The sequence below is a fragment of the Microcebus murinus genome, chromosome 4 (assembly GCF_040939455.1).
Source record: "Microcebus murinus isolate Inina chromosome 4, M.murinus_Inina_mat1.0, whole genome shotgun sequence".
NCBI lineage: Eukaryota > Metazoa > Chordata > Mammalia > Primates > Cheirogaleidae > Microcebus > Microcebus murinus.
The window spans coordinates 21753462-21771883 of NC_134107.1; the positions used below are offsets into that span (position 1 = coordinate 21753462).

The window sequence follows — 18422 nt, forward strand, 5'->3', positions numbered from 1 at the left end:
TAGGAGGGCAAAAGAAGTCAAAACATTTCTCTTGTCTTATGTCCTAATGACCCTCCCTTTCACTGGTTTTTTGGAGGATAGATGTCTATCCAGGCATCCGTTCACTCAGGACCCTGGGAGTCAGCCAGGTTTGTCATCAGTTTTCCAGACCCAGCCAGGTGGGGAGTGTGAAGCTCTGTGCTTCATTGCAAATCAGACTGATTGCTGCGTGGGACGCTGCAGGGTTCCAGCCGTCTAAATGCCACTTCTGCCTCCAGGCTGTCCTAATGCTGTCCTGCACTTGGTGCAGAGTCTTCTCCCAGAGTGTTCACAGAGAGTAGTGTGACAGATGTGGTAGGGCCTCTGGCTATTGGCAGTGTTCCTGTTGCCTTTGGATGGGGCCCTTGGTGTTTTCTCCTAGACTGTGTATTTGGGTCCGTTTATGCAGCCTGAGGGGGACTTGTGATTGAGCCCTTGTCAGCAGAGTTAGCTCAATGGCCCAGGAAGAAGAAAACCTGGTTCAAAGGACAGCTTTTGCATTCCATCATGAATTTTTAGAGCCCCTCCCAAAGAGAGACTACTGTCTAAGCCTGACCTAGATGGCTCCTCTTGGAGCTGGGAGGTTGCTTTGGTTTCCAGCTACTTGCTTCAGAGAGCATCTTTCACTGTCTTCAGAGTGTCCAGAGAACATCTTTTACCATTTCCTTTTGCCTTTCAGAACACAGCTTGCTTCTTTCACTATTCTTCCACTGTTAGCCCAGGCACTGGGTTTCTGCCTTTCCCCTGTGAGTCCATAGTCCCAGGATATATATCCCATAGTCTGTCCTGAAACATTTCTTTTCCTTTTAAGCACATGAGGCTATTTGTCTTATCTCTTCCTCTTAGGAATTCACAAGAGGAATCTATTAGGTCATTAATTGTGAAGTGTCCGATTTTGAATCAGAAGTGTCGTTTATTGTATCTCAAACAAAAGGCAGTACAATTAACCAAAATATTCATCTAAACTATCCACATACTTTTGCCATCTTAATGGTAGCTTATTTATGCCAGCAGCGAAGAAGCTTGGAAAGAGTGGGAATGAAATCACAGGAGGCATTTTCCACGGCTCATTGAGAATTTAATATTTTTCCTTGCAAGAAGTGGTCCAAAGCCTGGAAGCAGTGGTAGTCAGTAGGTGCAGGTTCTGGTGACTACACTAGATAACAGAAGGTTTCCAAGGCCAGCCTCTGTAGTTTGAGCAGTGTTGTTTGTGTGATTTGTGGTCAAGCATTGTCTTCCAAGAGGATTGGCCTGTCTCTATTGACCAGTCTCAGCTACTTAATCCCAAGCATTCTCATCATTTCCTCCAATTGGCTGCAGTAGACATCACTATAATCAACTGACCAGGTTTCATGAAGCTGTAGTGGATAATACCAGTGCTGGACCACCAAACAGACACCAGTAGCTTGTTGTTTTCATGAATATTCGGTTTTGGACTGTGTTTCAAGCACTTCATCTTTATCCAACCATTGTGCCAAATGCTTGCAGTTGTCAAAAAGAATCCATTTTTCATCAAGGGTAACGATACAGTATAGACATTGTTTGCCTTTATGTCAAGACAGCAAAGAAATGCAAGCTTCGAAATAATCTCTTCTGACACTCATTTAATTCATGCAGAACTCATCAATACAGCTTCTTTACCTTGCCGATTTGTTTCATATGGTCTGATATTGTTGGAATAGTGACATCAAACCTTGATGCTAATTCACACATAGGTTGAGATGGATTCGCTTCCACCACAGTTTTCAGCTCATCATTATCCACCTTGGTCTCAGGTCATCCATGTGGCCCATTTTTAAGATTAAAATCACCAGAATGGAACTTCTCAAACCATCAGTGTACCTCAGTACGTCACAATAAAAATAAGAAGTGTCAAAGTGACGTGTTGGAGATATCAACTATCAAACTTAGTACTTAAGAAAAATCACGCATTTCATACTTAATAACCTATAACAGACATCCTTCCCAAAACTAGCGGAGATTTCTGGACCATACTTTAATTCTGACCAACACTATAGTTACAGATCTTTCTTTCCCTGCTTCTCTGAGACTTCCTCCCCCAGCACTGTTGTTTTATCTGTGACTCCCACACTAACCTTTGTCTCAACCAAACCCCCAGGCCCCTCCCTTGCAAAAGTGATCTGCACTTACAGAGGCAGAATCTCTACACCCAGTTTGTTGTGGCCCCACAAAGGATTTTATGTCTGAAACCCCAACCTACATACTTGGTGTGAGTCACAGTCACCTCGGCCAAAAATGAAGCTGGCTTGGCCTCTGTTTTCTCTTTTCCCCCATATGGCATTTTCAGCATCCCAGAGTCTCTATAGGCCTGAGCCATCTTGGGCTGCCTGGGCAACTCTCTTACCCTCAAGCCTCTTCCCTAAGATGTCACTAGCATTAGACACATCAAACAGTGTCCCGTCACAGACCAAGCTGTACTGACTGAGAGCAAACTAATTTAGCCCAACTTTTTTTGGTGTTGCTTTTCTCCTGGGGTAGGTTGGCAAATACCTCAAGCCTTAGCACTGGAAATTTAAGAATACCATATAAATTTGATGTGGGTATAACTTTGTCCTAAGTTCTTCAAAGCTTCTCCAATTCTGAGTCACCTTCGTATCTGTACACCTTTAAGGCAAGGAAAACTGAATGATTTACAGGTGCAGAAGTTAAGAATCACCCAAGGCCTCCCAGCAAACCAGTGACAGAACTAGATTTTCTAACTTTCCAATCTAGATCTCTTTCCTATGGCTGGTTCCTACCTTTTTTTTCCCTCAGAAACCTCTTTAAAATTCTGATGAAAGCAGTGTACTCACTTTCACATAAAATTATACTACAGGAAAGCACACATAATTTTATGACTCTTGAAGGCCTCAGGTAAAGAATGCAGTTCTAGATTATGTTTAGATATTTAAGAGGGTTCAGGTGACTGATGAATTGGAAAATGAGAGAGGATAAGTGAACACGTTTATGTCTTTTGAACATCTATGATTGGTCTCTGCATAGAATGGGGAGACCCAACAGGAAGTAGTGGCTCAGGGTGGCTGTGTTTTTCATAGGCTGCTGCCTGAGGCTTGCTGCCTAAGGCTTGCTGCCTATCCCTGGGTGACACAGCTCCCCAGCACACCTATTCCCAAGCACACAGGATCTGGCCAGCCAGCTGGGCCAAGAGTAGAGCCCTCCCTCCAAAACAGGTAGCTGCACCTCATTTTGTGCTCTCTCCATCCTACTCTTGAGTTCTCCTCCATTGTCTAAGCCTCAGCAGTCTCTCTAAGCACAAAGACACAGGAAACGAGCTCCTTGGGCATCTCTTGGTGATACTAAAACGCCACTTGACAGTAGACAAAGGCCTTAGAAAATACTCCATCTCTCCAGGATAAGAAATTCTTAGGAAAGGTGAGAAGACAAACAGCTGGCTCTCAGCCCCTATGCAGAGCCACACGGGGCCAGCAGCCCAGTCACCCCACCCCTCCTCACGGTTAGGTGCTCCTTTCTCCTGTGCTGCACTCTCCCCAGGCTGTGCCATGCCTCAGCCAGCACCCCCATACCCATAGTGGGTGTGCAGTGCCAGATTGATGTGAGGGGTGCTTACTCCCGGCTTCACAGATCAGCCCTATGTGGGGGGGGTGGGGCGGGGGGGGAGTGCTGGGAAGACCACTGCTTCTCAGTCAGCTCAGAAGACAGAACTGAAGGATTCACAGCAGAGGAGAAGTAGGCTGAGCCTGTGGGAGTCCTGACAGGGCCACAGTTCTGTCCCTTCAGAGGGCACCACCACTGAGTCTGGTAGTTATAAGCAAGCATCGCTGCCCAGGAGAGGGAGGCATGCCTCTGAGCAAAGGGAGCCAGTATTGCCACAGAGACTACATCTTTCAGGTGAGGCTACAAGAGCCAGGTGCTGGCTTTTTCCCATGTTGCAGAGATAGTGGGTAAAACACCAGTCTGCTTGGAAACAGTCCTCCAGAGAGACAGCTGTGTGATGCAGTCCTCTGCAGCCATATAATTTATAGATGGAAAAAGAATGTTCTAAAACAGAGCATTCCCTAGAAGTTGGGAAGTTTGGAGCCAGTTCTGTGGAAAGAGCACTGTGACCCCTGAGGGCGGCAGGTTGGCCCTTAGGTGTATATTCAGGGAACCCAGGAAGGCCCCAGGAGTGAGGAATTTGTTGAGCCAAGCCCTGAAGCACAGCTTCCAGGTGTTAGGAGCAAGTCCATTTGAAAAGGCCAACCCTGATTGACCCTCCCACTCTTCTTCCCTTTATGTGTTTGTCTAGCTCCCAGGGAGAAACTAGAGCAAACACTGACTCATTTACCCTCACAAAGACCCAAGAAGGAAGGAAATGGTGGGGATCATTCTTTTGCTTACAGATGGGAATCAGTGGCATTGGGTATTGAAGGCTAAGAGCCAAAGTAGTCAGAGAGGGTGTCTTCAACTCTATTCTTTGGCACCGTACCATTTAAACCAAATCCATGAGCTCATTCTAGTCAGCCTCTCTGACCTCAGAAAGTAGAACAAATTAGGGCTTAGAACTAGACCTGTTTTGGGGGAGCAGAAAAGATTGGGGTAGGGTGGGAGAGTGGAACAGCACGTTGAGACAGTAACTATAGCCCCTGTTATGTTTGAAATACCCAAGGCTCTGAGCTGATGATGCATGCTGCCCAGGTAGAAAATATTTGAAGGGATCCTTTGCCCACCAGCATCATGCTGACAGTCCCAGCTCAGACAGTGGGCCTTTTGGTGGCCTCTTTTCTGAGATAGGAAGGAAAATTCCAGGTCAGGCAGTACATGGTTTGTTATAGATTTGGTGTGAACAGTTTGTTGTCACTAACCAGCTCTGGCTAACAAGAACTACAGAGGAAGGAATTGGCAGGGACCTACATGGTATTGCAACCTGTCAATAAATCTTGACAAGTTTGTAATCAGAGGCTTCCTGGCAGCTGGCTTCACATAGTGCCTAATGCAACCAGGATTTGCTCACCAAAAAATCCAGTGATGACTTTGTTTTTGGAGGCCTCTGCTGTTGATTTCTGGCCATTTGCTTCTTCCCTAATGTAAGGTAGCTTTCTCTCACCTTTGCCCTCCATTTCCTGTGCTGTTCTCAGACAACTCCCAAACACCCCCACCCCTGCCCAAACAGCTGAGTGGTTAGAAGAGAACGGAGATACAGTCGGCCCTTGGTATCCACAACTCTATCCATGGATTCAGCCAACCACAAATGGAAAATATTTGGGGGAGGGGGGCAGTAAAACATAACAGTACATATAATTCTAGCACTTTGGGAGGCCAAGGCGTGAGGAGTTGCTTGAGGCCAGGAGTTTGAGACCAGCCTGAGAAACATAGTGAGACCCCATCTCTACCCAAAAAAAAAAGAAGAAAAAGAAAATTAGCTGGGCATGGTAACAAGCACCTGTAGTCCCAGCTACCCTGGATGCTGAGGCAGGAGGATCGCTAGAGCCCAGGAGTTTGAGTTTGTAGTGAGCTATGGTGACACCACTGCACTCTAGCCTGGGCAACAGAATAAGAACCTGTCTCAAAAAAAACAAAAACAAAAAATAATACAAATTTTAAAATACAGTAAAAAAAGTACAAATACAGTATAACAACTATTCACATAGCATTTACATTGTATTAGATATTATAAATAATCTAGAGATGTTTTTAAGTACACAGGAGGATGTGCATAGGTTATATGCCAGTAGTGTGCTATTTTATATGAGGGACTTGAGCATCTGTGGATTTTGATATCGGCGGGAGGTCTTAGAACTAAAATCCCTGTGATGCTGAGGGACAGCTGTACTACTTTTTAAAGGGATGGTCTGCAAAGGATCACCCTAAATCCATAGGCCAACAGCCCTCTAAAAGGAGCCAGGAGGGGCGTAGTACAGAGAAATGAAAGGAAGAGCACTTTTGTTTGGCTGTGGCTCTTTTCCTTCAAAGAAGCAAGTATTCCCTCCGGCAAAGCCTAATACCCAGAATCTTCATGACCCCCTAAAGACAGTTTTGGGTCTCAACCCAGCCCCAGGATGGGCTGCCAAGCCACAGTCCACAAAGCCCAGGAATTGTAAGGAGCTCTTATCATTCCCTCTCTAATGCCTTTCACCTTCTCTTCTCCATCCTTTCCAACTGATTTTTAGGGCCTTAAACTCTGGTGTTGAGTACTACTGGGACCAGCTGAACGAGACTGTCTTCACTGTCCATTCCAACAGCAGGAGCAGCGAGCGGCCTGGGTATGTGTGAAGTAGGAGAGGAGCAGCTGGCTGGGGCCTGGCCCTTCCTCCTGCTTTTATTTATTTATTTTTCTGAGATGGGATCTTGCTGTGTTGCCCAGGCTGGAGTTCAGTGGCTATTTATACACAGACACAATCATAGCTCACTGTAACTTTGAACTTCTGGGCTCAAGTGATCCTTCTGAGCAGCTGAGACTATGGGTCAGACAATCACCCCCTTCCTGCTTTTGGTGGGCACTCAAGCAGCACCCTCAGACTATGCTCCAGGACTCTGGGTCCCTTCTCAACCAGAGCAGCTCATCTTAGATCTCTTTCATGTACTGAGCTTTTGCATATGGTTTCATTTGGAAAAGCTTTCCATGGCTAAGAGTTGAGAACAAAACCTCCGCTCTCAGGGTCTTGCTTTAAAACACCCCCTGACCCCCTCCTATTCTGGCCATGGTGTCTGGGCACACTTGAGATGAAGAGGAAAGACAGGGCACTAGAGAAAGGTGCTGCCCCATGAAGTCTGTTTTGTGGCCCAGGAAGAATCTGTGGATCTCTCAAATGACTAGGGTCTTAGGGCCCAAGCTGCCCTGTTGCTGCAGCAGAGGAACAAAACCTCTCCAGGGGCCAGTTGGAGAGTAGGTATCTGGTACTGATCCTGTTATCACTGAATTCACTAATGAAGACTGAGATGTTTTGAAAAAACAAAGTGCTAGGTTGATGATAAACCCAAGGCAGTCGCCACTTCCCATAGGAATTGCTGGGCACAGCTGGGGGAATAGTCCCAGAGCAGCTGGAAATCTAAGTGTCTGATATCGAATAAGTCCTGGGCTGCCTCTCCAGTCAGTTCCAGCCACCCCAAGTGGGTGGGTCACCCACGGTCAAGTCTGGGAAATGCCCAAGGAGAGGGAGATACTGGGCTTTAGGGGAGCTTGTGCTCCCTACCTGCAAGAGTCTGTCTTCAGAAGGCTCTGGAAGGAGGATCCCAGAACAGCCTCATAGGAGTTCCAGTCCTTTCCCTCCAAAGTAGAGATCTCAGTCCACTTGGAAGTTCCAAGATTTAAACTGGAATCTTGAGATCATACAGTTAGAAGGAAGGCAAGGATTCACTCCACTACCCACCTTTTTGGATCAGCTGGTGACATCTTGAATCTAAATGAGAGTCTTTTCAGATCAGCCATCTCCATTCTTACCCCCTGCATAGGGAATGGTGGAAAACAGCTGGGTTGCCAGATTGGCTGGTTCTGTGGCCTCCTTTCTTTGTCCCAGGGCAAAGACTGATCTTGGAGGAGAATGGACACAGACAAGTTAACCACCACAGGAGGCAGCTACAGGAATGCAGGCTTCTCCTCTTAACCCACGCTATGCCCTGAGGATTGACATGGAGCCCACAGATCTCTGTGAGGGGTGGTGTCCCAAGCCCTGCCTGACTTCAGCCTGCCTTTCTCTCCCTAGAACCAGCAGAGCCACGTGGAGGACAGACAGAGATATGGGTCTGATGAATGCAATTGGGTTGCAGCCCCGGAACCCCACCACCTCAGTGACATCTCAGGGCACCCAGACTCTGGCCTTGCAGCTGCAGAACGCTGAAACACAGACTGAAAGGGAGCTGCAGGAGCCAGGGACGGCAGCCTCGGGTCCTGGTGAAGGTGAGAGTCATGCGGTGCCGGAGGGAGGTCTGACCAGGGGTGGACCCTCCCTGGGACAGGTAACCTAAGGCTCACGGCCCCCTGTGCATGGACAGATGGTGCTGCATGGGTGTCACTCCTCAGTCAGGGTGAGTACCCCCTCATGTGTCTGGGCAGTGCCCACCTGGTGACATTAAGAGCCTTCTCAGGCAGGAACATCATTTCCCTGAGCCTGGATCACTTTTCTGTAAGTTGAGCTGCTCTTACAGCCTTGCTCAACTCCCACCAAGTATCCTGCCCTCCCTCTCCTCTAAAACTTGGAGGACCCAGGCTGTTTTTCAAAAGAGAGAACACAGAAAGTAGCCTGGATTGAAAGGGCTACAAGAGAGACTCGCTGCTGCAAGCTCTCATTCGAGAGAAGTGCACCCCAGGCCTCAGGCTTCTCGGGCCAACCCACAGGTTGGCTTCCCTCTGCCCTCATGGCAGGTCTGGGACTGGCACAGGTGAGACCCTCCCATGCTTCTGTCACACCAAGGGTTCGTTGTCATTTGGGCTGCAGCCTGGCACACCATCAGCCCCTTCCTCTCACCTATTTCAGGTGTGGCTCAGCCGGCCTCAGCCCTGGCTCTCCATGCCGGCCTCACACTTTTAAGAATCAATTAGCACTTCCCAGCGGTAGAGCTCGAGCCGCTTAGGAGTCCGTCAGCAGCTGTGTTAAACAGGCTGTTCTCACTCCATCACCCTCCTCACCCCCTACCTCCAGCCCCCTTGCTGGGCCTAGCACTGAACAAGGCAGCTCCAAACAGACACACATTTTCTAGGTCTGTGTTGAGCCATTGCTCAAAAGAGACCATGGGAGGAGAAGCCGTGGTGCACATCAAGCAAAGAGTCACGCATTTGGCCATGTTACCCCCAAGAACAGCTTTCCACACTGTAGTCCCCCATAGGGCACAGTCCCTCTCACTGCCATAAACTGAAATTTCTCAAAGTTAAGTCCCTTTTTGGTCCATGGCCCAGCCCACCTCCTACATCTGAGGCCCCTGACTCTGTTTTGAATAGAAGCCCCTTTGGTGGGGACACGAACAGCTGGCAGTGCTGGACAGAGCAGCCAGTTGCAGCTTTGAGCCTTGAGGAAGAGGTAACTGAAGATTCTTTCCACCATCTCCAGGCCTGTTTTTACAGGTTTCTGTGGACTCTGAGCTGCCCTCGAGTCTACTACGCCTATTCCAGGAAGCCTGAGAGCCAGGCAACAGGGAAACACCACTGGCTTCTCTAGTGGAACCAGCTTGCCAACCCTCTCCGCATAGATGGGCAGCCTCTGAGAGTCCCCGATTAACCCAGAAGCTTAAGGGCTGCCTATGAGGGATTTGGAGAGGTGTTCTGTAGTTTTAGGCAGCCCCTCTGATTTGATTTCATGGCCATTTACTGAGCGTCTACCAAGTGTCAGCCACTTGGGCCGTGAAGACAGATAAGCGTCCGACGTTCTCCGAGGAGCTCACAGCCTAGAGAGGGAGACAGACACCCAAGCTGCTAATTGCTTTAGTGTGATCAGGACCTTGGGGGCACAAAGGAGGGGGGCCGTGCCCAGCCAGCGGGGCTCAGGGAAGACTTCTGGAGAAGGTGGCCCTGAGCTGAGTCTTCAAGGATGAGGAGAAGTTATGCAAAGTGGGGTGGCAGGGAGGCCTTCCTGGAGAGGAGACAGCATGTGCAAGGGCACCAAGTTCAAAAACATCTCACTACACAGAGGGAACCACTAGCAGGTTTGTATTCGTGGACATCCAGTGCATGCTGAAAATGAGCTGGGGGAGTGGGGAGGGCAGATTGCTGGGGCTGGACTGGGATCGAGGCCTGCAGCCTGAAGGTGGAGTGCAGGGGCTCTGGAAGCAGGAGCTGCCAACTTGAGGAGTGTGTCCTCTGCTGTTTCACCCCCCAAAGAATTCTCTGTTGTTTTCTCGGTTAGCTTCTGGCCCATTTCTGGCCTCCAGTCAATTATAAGTTCTTTTCTTCCTGTTTGGGGGATGAGGGCAGAGGGTAGGTAGGGAGGGGAGCTTTCTTTCCCAGTTTCAAGGGGCCAGGACCTCCCTCCTGGAAAGTAGAGCAGGTGGTGGATGGGGAGGGTAAGCTCTTCCGAGCCGAGGCACTAGTCAGGAGCAGTGGACAGATAGGGTGGGACAGCTCGCTGCTTCTGCCTGTGGCCCTGTGAACTTTGCCTAGGGCTCCGGCCCCCAGCCCTCTCTTTCAGAAAGCAGTCAGGGGAGGGGAGGTGTGGGTAGGAGGGGTATAAATGGGTGTCACTTCCTAGCCCTGTCTCTCTCTTCTATGGCCAGGAGCCTTGCACTGCTATCAAGGAGGGATTAGGGTTCTCTTTGGGCCCAAACTTCCCCATTCAGAGGCAGGCACAGCCTCCTCTCTGTATTGACACAGCTGGTAGCCAGATGTGCAAGAATATGGGTAGCAAAACCCTGGTCAAGGAAGTTAACTCCTCTTCCGGGCTTGGCTAGAAGGGGGATCCCCCTGCACACATGCCCACTACAGTGTCCCAGATTTATTAATGTTAGAAACCACCCTACTTGTAGTAATCACTGTTCTGTGACCTGTCGCATCCCATCAGCTAGCACCAAAAGGTTCCCAGGCTACTTCTCATGTTCTTGCTCTATAAAAATTTTAGAAAATCCATTCAACTCTGCCCAGGACTTCACAGGGGGAATTTGCAGGTGCCAGATTTTTTGCACATCTAGTTTTAACAAAAGAGTTTGATCTCCTCCCGAACTTACACTTGACCCTGCAGCAAGCTTTCCTGCCCTCCTGGCCAATAGGGTAGCTCAGAAAGGAAGGGAAGCCTTCCCTGGGCTGCCTGTTTGCTCCCAGCACCAGTACATGCCTGCCTGGCTTACAGCAGGCATTCAGGAAGTGTGTGAAACTGACTGAGCTGAGGTGAGGCCCTGCCTCCGAGCTTGGCTGTGCTGTGCCCTTTGGAGAGCACCATGGCTCTGCCTTGTCTGGTGAAGACAGTGGTTAGACCAGCTGTAGCAGCCTGGGCTCTGGGCCAGGAAAAAGCAGATGTGAACAAGGAGGGTCAGGAAGAACAGTTCCTACTTTGACTCCGAATTATCCTTCCTCTTCTGCTCTTCTGGGCAGTGAAGCCCCCAGAATTCAGTGTGGTTGCAGGGCATAGTAGGAAGTTGCTAATCCTACCCTGACCTCTGTATCCTGATTGTACCTTAGAACTTGCCAAGGAAAAGATCTCCTGTCAACACTAAATCAATTTCCCATTTTTCAAAGACAAAAATGCTTTTGCTACAGGGAAGGAGACAGCAGAAGTAGCTCCTATAGCCACCACTGTTCCTGGATCATGGGGCACACGGCTGCCATTGCTTTCAGGCCCCAGTGTTTTTCCCCTGGAAGAATGTGCCAGCTGCCTTCAGTAGCTCTTAGCCTTGGCTTAGAGTTCCCAGGAGGGAAGCACAGCTCATAGCTCTGTAGGCTGAAGCTATCCACACCCAGCCCTGGGGAAACCATTTGTGTGTACATTTTTAAACCTTCCATTCATTCTTTTTTGAGCACTTATTTTCTGTCTGGCATTATATTAGGCACCATGAATTCAAAGGGAATTACATTCAGAGATGAAGCCATCATGTCACTTCCCTCAAAGAGCACGTCCAGGAAGGAACTAGACATATGAATACTTCTCCTGTAGTAAAGGATAACATGTGACCAGTTTTCAAAGTCTCCTTAAGTCTGGATCCCCTATAAGCAGCCTGGGAGCCCTTTTATTCCTCCATACATATATTTGACAAACACACGCTGAGTGCAAGAACACGCGTTAGACGCTGGTCTCAGAGGAATAAGGCTGAGTCCAAGACAGACCTTCAGGAGCTTGCAGCCTGGAAGAGAGATGTTGCAGCCATCAGAGGTAGAGCACCAGGAGGCCTCAGAGACGGAGCATCCTTCCAGCTGGGGCTCAGTGAAGCCTGGGTGAAAGAGATGGCATTTGCACTGGCTCTCGAAACTCAGTCGATGTGAGACATGAGGAGATGGGGCGAGAGCACAGCAGAGAAGCATGTGCAGCGTGTCTATATGCACAAGCAGGGAGCAGGGCTGAGTCTGCGTTTAGTAAGGGCTATTGGTGCATGAAGCAGGAGTAGGGTAGGAGGGTCAGGAAAGTGGTCAGGGCCTGGCCAGAGGGCACTCAGATGTTAAGCAAAGGAGTTGCTGACGACTTTGAGGGTCTCAGAGCTGCAGGGGTTTTGAACAGGTATAGACTTAGCCAGAGCTCAGTTAATCAGAGCTTCTTCAGAATGGTAATAGCAGCAGCCTGGAGACTGCGTGGAAAGAGAGGAGACAGGAAGCAAGAAGAGCAGTGAGGACACACAGCCACGCTTGTCATGAAGAGTGGCTAGGTCCAACACAAGCTGTGGGAGAGGACAGGAGGGCTCTGACCTGAGTGATAGCGGCCAAGCCTCCTCCAGGCCCGGGAAGGCTCCTCGGGGCTCTCTGGGGGCTTGGCTGCAACAGCTCCCTTAGGGCCCCAAGGCAGCCTGTCCTGCCCCTAGAAACCATCTACTGGAAAAGAGCTGGGAGTTCACCAGGCACAGAGCCCAGCACTGAGCTCCAGTGCCAGCAGGCCTCTGGCCAGCCCACCGCATCCCCCAGAGCAGGCTGGGAGGTCTCCATTGCACGGCGTTCTTAGAAAGAGTGGAGGCTGCAATGAGCACAGGGAGGGCCCCGTGGGGCCTGGCTGGGCAGCCGTTTGGCTCCAAGGGTAGAAGCTGTGCTGGCACCCAGGCCCTAAGTTGACCTTTCTTCAGAGCCTCTGTCCCACTGTTAGAAGGCTTTTTCCCTGAGAGAAGGCAGGGTGGTTGGCCCAGTACTCTGAACGCCCTTCAGGTTTTCTTCATTCTGCCCTGGGAACTGGAGGCAAGCTTCCAGGAAGAGGTGGGTAAGGGCAGCTGCCTTGACAGGGGTGGGGCGGAGTTTACCAGGGGACCTCAAGGAAAGAAGGCTGGGCATAAGCCCAGGTGGTGCCTCCACTGCTTAGTGCTGAGGAAAACTGTTGAAGACTTGGAGAAGGAACTAGTAGCATGAGGCTGTCAGGCACTAACAAGAAGGGAGAGAGTTCCAGTGAGGCCTTAGAGACTGTTAAGCTGTGACACTGGCCTGGAAATCCAGCTCTAAAGAGGCAAGCAGAGAGAAGGGACTGCAGGAGGTTGGGGGAGCAAAGAAAGTCTTGTAGACCGGGCGCAGTGGCTCACGCCTATAATCCTAGCACTCTAGGAGGTTGAGGCAGGAGAATCACTCGAGGTTAGGAGTTCTAAACCAGCCTGAGCAAGAGCGAGACCCCGTCTCTACTAAAAATAGAAAGAAATTAATTGACCAACTAAAAATATATATACAAAAAATTAGCCAGCCATGGTGGCACATGCCTGTAGTCCCAGCTACTCAGGAGGCTGAGGCAGTAGGATGGCTTGAGCCCAGGAGTTTGAGGTTGCTGTGAGCTAGGCTGATGCCACAGTACTCACTCTAGCCTCAGCAACAGAGTAAGACTCTGTCTTAAAACAAAAAAAAAAAAAAGGAAAAAAAGAAAGTCTTGTAAAAATAGCCTGTGGCAATAAGCACCCCCAAAAGAAAGAAAACTCAACATCATAACCCCAAAACTGCAAAATCCCAGACTGGCCAGCAAGTAGCCAAAGGAAACAAATCAATAATTTAGTTGGACTAAATTATTGCTCACTGCTGGCAGCCCAGGAGCCGTGCTCACAGTTGCCCACCAGGTTGGCTTGGTTCTCCCCTCTGCCCCACAACACTGAGCAGTGGGACGGGAGTCCCTCAACACAGAGCTCCATTGCTGCAGAGCCCACGTTAATCACAACAGCCACCACTGACCGAGGGCCTGGGGTGTGCATGATCTCATTTCCTCTGCCCACCACTATGCAAGGTGGATGTTAAGGGACTTGTTCAAGGGAAGCCAGCTAGTGAGTGGCAGAGCTGAGATTTGAGCCTGTCTTGTCTGTTCTCACGCAAGGGCGTGCCCAGAGCCCTCTCCCCCTCCCTAGAGCTGCAAGCACAGTAACTTGTGGAGACCGGTGGGTAAAGAGAGAAGTGAAAAGGAAACAGTTTTTCTAGGGAGCAGTTATTCCTCTTTTAGTCTAGAATCTCCCAGCTCTTCCTAGTGGTTGCATGCCTGACTCAGAGGCTCAGGCCAGCAGCTAATTCCCTCTCTTCTCCTGCTTCGTGCCTTCCAGGTGAGGGCTCAGAGTACGGTGCCGGTGGGGAAGACGCCCTCAGCAGGATCCAGAGGCTGATGGCAGAGGGGGGCATGACGGCCGTGGTGCAGCGGGAGCAGAGCACCACCATGGCCTCCATGGGGGGCTTCGGCAACAACATCATCGTCAGCCACCGCATTCATCGCAGCTCTCAAACGGGCACCGAGCCGGGTGCCACCCGCACCTCCTCACCCCAGCCCTCCACTTCTCGGGGACTGCTCCCGGAACCTGGGCAGCTGGCAGAGCGAGGCCTAAGCCCACGGACAGCCTCCTGGGACCAGCCTGGTACCCCTGGGCGGGAGCCATCCCAGCCAATCCTGCCCTCTTCTTCCCCTTCCCCTATTCCTGTCCCCCTTCCCAGCACTGAGGGACCAACCCTGCACTGCAACCTGACCAATAACAACCACCTTCCTGATGGCGGTGGCATCAGCAGGGGGGAAGCTGCAGGCCCCAGTGGGGAGCCACGGAACAGGTAGAGACGAATGTGTGCACTGGTGCCTCCCCTCGAACCGCTGAGCAGAAACCGGACCTCACAGCTGACTGGGAACTGGACACGCGGAAGAGCTGCTGGCTGCATCAGGGAACAGGAGGAGTAAGAGGGTGGGGGTCGAGAAGAGTCAGAGTCAGTGGGTATGAGGCAGTTGAATGGGCAAGCCTTGCCTCAGGGGACTAGAACCTTCCAGGATCTGGAGCCCAGGAGAGCCACACTGCTGGGGTTAAAGTGAATGGAGAAGCAAAGTGGGTATCTCCGCCATGAACCCCCCTTTCTCCTAGGAACATGAGTTCAAGGGACTCAGCCCTGCATAGAGAGCCCCAGAAGAGTGAACAGTCTTCCAGATCTGGGCAAGCCATCCTGCACAGAGGCCAGTGGGACAGCTTTTCTCTGTCTACCTGTTGGGTGGGCAGAGCCACCAGGAGCCCAAAAACAGGAGGAGTGGTCTGGCCCCCAGAAACCATCTCCCACTCTGAGCCTTCCAGAGCTTTAGCCTCTCTTCATCATCTTACCCCACAGAAACCACAGCCAGGGGTCAGGCCAGGCTCCCAGATTCCTGAGGATAGGGACTTCCTGCATTTACTGATGGGGGACAACTGTGAGGTGAAGGAGGAGCCTGGTTGCCTGATAGAGGATGGGGTCAAGGGACGGTGGGCAAGTCCTCACTCAGGAGTGGGGGGTGTAGGCTGGCCCGCCCCCAGGGCTTGTCCACCAAGCTCCTCCCTCCCCTCCAAGGCCCTCAGCAGCACCTGTGGGTGTCAGTATTACCTGAGCCTAGGCCAAAGCTAGCCCAAGGCTGGGGAGGGGATGAAACTCCAGGTCAGAATGTGAGGTCTTGGTCTGTGATTTAAGGTGTTGCATGTGGAATCTTGAACTGTATGTGTAGTTTCTAGTGGAGAAATCAAGGCTCTGATCATTTTGTTTTTAGTATGAAAATGTGATTTCCTTTCTGTTTGTAACTCATCATAGAAACATTGTGGTGGGAGGAGAGGGGATAGTCTACTGCTGATGAGGGAAACACCAAAGATCTACATCATTAAAATGATGACATGCCCCTCGCCAGGCTCCTCTGTTTGTTTCTGTGGAGGATGGAGGAGGGGTGGTAATTGGGATATGGGGGGCATTGAACTGAGCTGGGCCCAGGTACTCCCAGGCACTATTTCTAGTGCTGTCCTAGCTGGGGAGCCCTGTCTGACCCTCAGCCAGCGCTGATCGGGTGAGGGTTGCCACCCCTGCTTCACCCACTCCCCTGTGCACCGCCGCCTCCCGCTTCCCAGGCACGCTGCAGATTGGGTCACCTTCCAGTGACAGGTGGGCATGTATGCATGATGGAAGGTCACTCATCCTACTTGCTTCCCACCCGGGAACACAAGCCTGGAGTGAAGATGTGACAGCCAAAAAGTTGGATCTCCTCCAGTCCTGGGAAACCACCCACAGCGGGTGTCCGGGTGACCAGGTATAGGGAGGTTGGTCTTGTCTGCACGTATCCCCCAAAGGTGCCATTTGCTGGCTGCTCAAGTGTCTCTTTTTCTGTGTCTTCCACACAGTGGTTAAAGCCGAAAGGCCTGCTTTTTCCATGGGCCTTGGCTACTTCAAAGTTTCAAGCCAGTTAAAAAGTGATAGAAGGACATTTGCCCCAACTCTTAGCTATACAGGAAAATCAGAGCAACCCCAGGGCTTTCTGCCAGCAACAAATACTTGAGTATTTTTTATATGGCCAGCTGTGCCCCTGATGCTATGGGGCATGCAGAATTATAGGTTCTGCTGCAACAGAGACAAAACTGAAAGATCAATAAGTGGGCAAGGAAGTAATACAAAACTTAAAGAGTGATATAGTTAGGAATGCTCAAATTTTCTGGAAAATTACATGTAACAGTGGACTCTGGACTAAAAGACACATCAACTAGTTGTGTGACTTTGGGCAAGGCCATTTGCCTTTTCTGGGCCTCATTTTCCCTTGTTAGGATGCAGGGTTTGCACTGTGCACCTTCCTAAAAGTTACTTCTTGCCCTATCATCACGAATCAGTCAAGCTCAGAGGGCACAGAAGTGCTTAGAGGAGGCATCCTTTAAGAGGAAGAAGCTAAGAAGGAGAAGGAATCTCCACTGCAACCTTTGTCCTCCACCCACGTACTCTTCCCCCAGTAGGAGGAAGTCTGACAGTGGGGACTATTTGTTGAGTGTACCACATGCCAAGGACTCAGGGTGTGTTATCTCTCTGAATCCTCCTCCTCTAAACCCTCTAAGGTGGTTACTACTATTACCCCCAGACCACACTACTCCACGGGTAGAGCCAAGGTTTGAACTCAGGTCGTACATGATTCCAGAGCACACCCCTCAGCACACCCCTATAATTCCTTATGGAAATAAGACAAGGTGTAGAAGAAATAGAACCCTGACTTGTTCTGTTGCTTTAGGAAAAAGGGTAGGAGGAGGCCTTGTGGATGAGGTGGTCCAAATTCCATCCTGCCTGCCCTGCTCTGCTGTCTCTGGCCAAGGATGGACCCAACCCCTCCCTGCTGGAGGCCCTTGTCAACATCAGCCATTAAATAGCTCTCACCCAGTGACAGAGCCTCCCTGGTGGTAGGCTCTGCCTCCTTTGCAGGGCCCCTTGCATATCACTCCTAGGCTGTAGGGTCAGCAGGGCAGATTGGCAATCCCTTTTGGAGATGAGGACATAGGTTCAGAGAAGTTCTGTGACTTTTCTATGGACCTAGTTGGGTCAAAGGCAGAACAGAGAAACTAAACCAAGTCTTGGTTCCCAACTTAGCTTTCCAGGGTTCCGCTGTGAATTCTGGGATTGAGGGGTTGGGGAGGGGGCCAAAACCCCACCCCATAGCAGGTATTGTGGAGAAACTAAAGAGGCTTTGCCTGACAGCTTCTAGAAGAGCTCAAGTCAATGATTGGAGGCATTTCTGGTTTCTGTGGCCTCTGGTCCTTGGCCTTGCTTGTCTTCCCATCTGACTATTTTAAGGATCTGTCCCCCCCATACACACATAGGCACACACTCTTGGTCTCTCCTAGGACCACGACCCTTCTGGACCCTAGAGGGATATGGCAAAGTGCAACAAGCACAAGACTGAACCAACTTTCCTCATCTGTGAAGTGGGGCAAGAACAACAGTAGTTCTTTTGGCTCATGGGAGACCAGATTACTCATGTAAAGGAAGATGGCTTCTCACTCTAGCCCAGCCAGTCAGCTCCAGCCCTGAAGTTCCCAACTCTGATGAGCCCCATCCCTGGCGCTGGGAGCATTGGGGACCCGACCTCTGCCGCCACCTTCCACCTTCGGCATGGAGAACCCCACATGGAGAGCTCCGCAGCACTGGCTCTTGCTTGGGTCCCTTCCCCTTCTCAACCAGCAGGCTCCTGCCTATTCTCCGCGTTGCCCCCGCCCCACCTCCCCCTACACGCCCACCCCACCCCCTTCCTGCCCCACGCTGGCCTGTGGGGGAGGGTGGAGAGGGGAGGGGATCTGAGTTGTTTTCCCAAGAAAAGGAACCAGCGTCGTAAGGTTAATCGGGTGTTCGCGCTGAGAGAGTGTGGGGTGACAGGCCTCGGGGCCCGGGTGCGGAGCGGCGCGTCCGACCCTGGCCGCCCCCAGGAAGGGCTGTCTCGGACTGAGACAGCGCGGGAGCCGGGTCAGGCTGAGCCGAGGCTACTCCGCCAAAGCCGAGGCGGAGCTCTCCGAGGTGCTGAAGCCGCCCCACTTTGCGCTTTGCGCAGACAAGGCCCGGCTTCCCGAGGCTCCAGCCTGTGCGGTTCTCAGAGACCTCTGGGACTGGTAGCTCGCTCTCTCTTATCCCGGGCTCCGCC

General features: G+C 50.9%; 1 protein-coding gene across 7 annotated transcripts in view; it reads left to right on the top strand.

The window, feature by feature from the left end:
* AMBRA1 (autophagy and beclin 1 regulator 1) overlaps positions 1–15666 on the top strand; it is a 190117-nt gene extending 174451 nt beyond the window's left edge. For all 7 annotated transcript variants that reach the window (XM_076001973.1, XM_076001974.1, XM_076001971.1 and 4 more), the window contains 3 exons: positions 6147–6239; positions 7680–7873; positions 14095–15666. In XM_076001973.1, the coding sequence (XP_075858088.1) occupies positions 6147–6239; positions 7680–7873; positions 14095–14591 (784 nt within the window). In that variant the 3' untranslated portion in view covers positions 14592–15666. The remainder of the gene's footprint in view (positions 1–6146; positions 6240–7679; positions 7874–14094) is intronic.
* The last annotated feature ends 2756 nt before the right edge of the window (positions 15667–18422 follow it).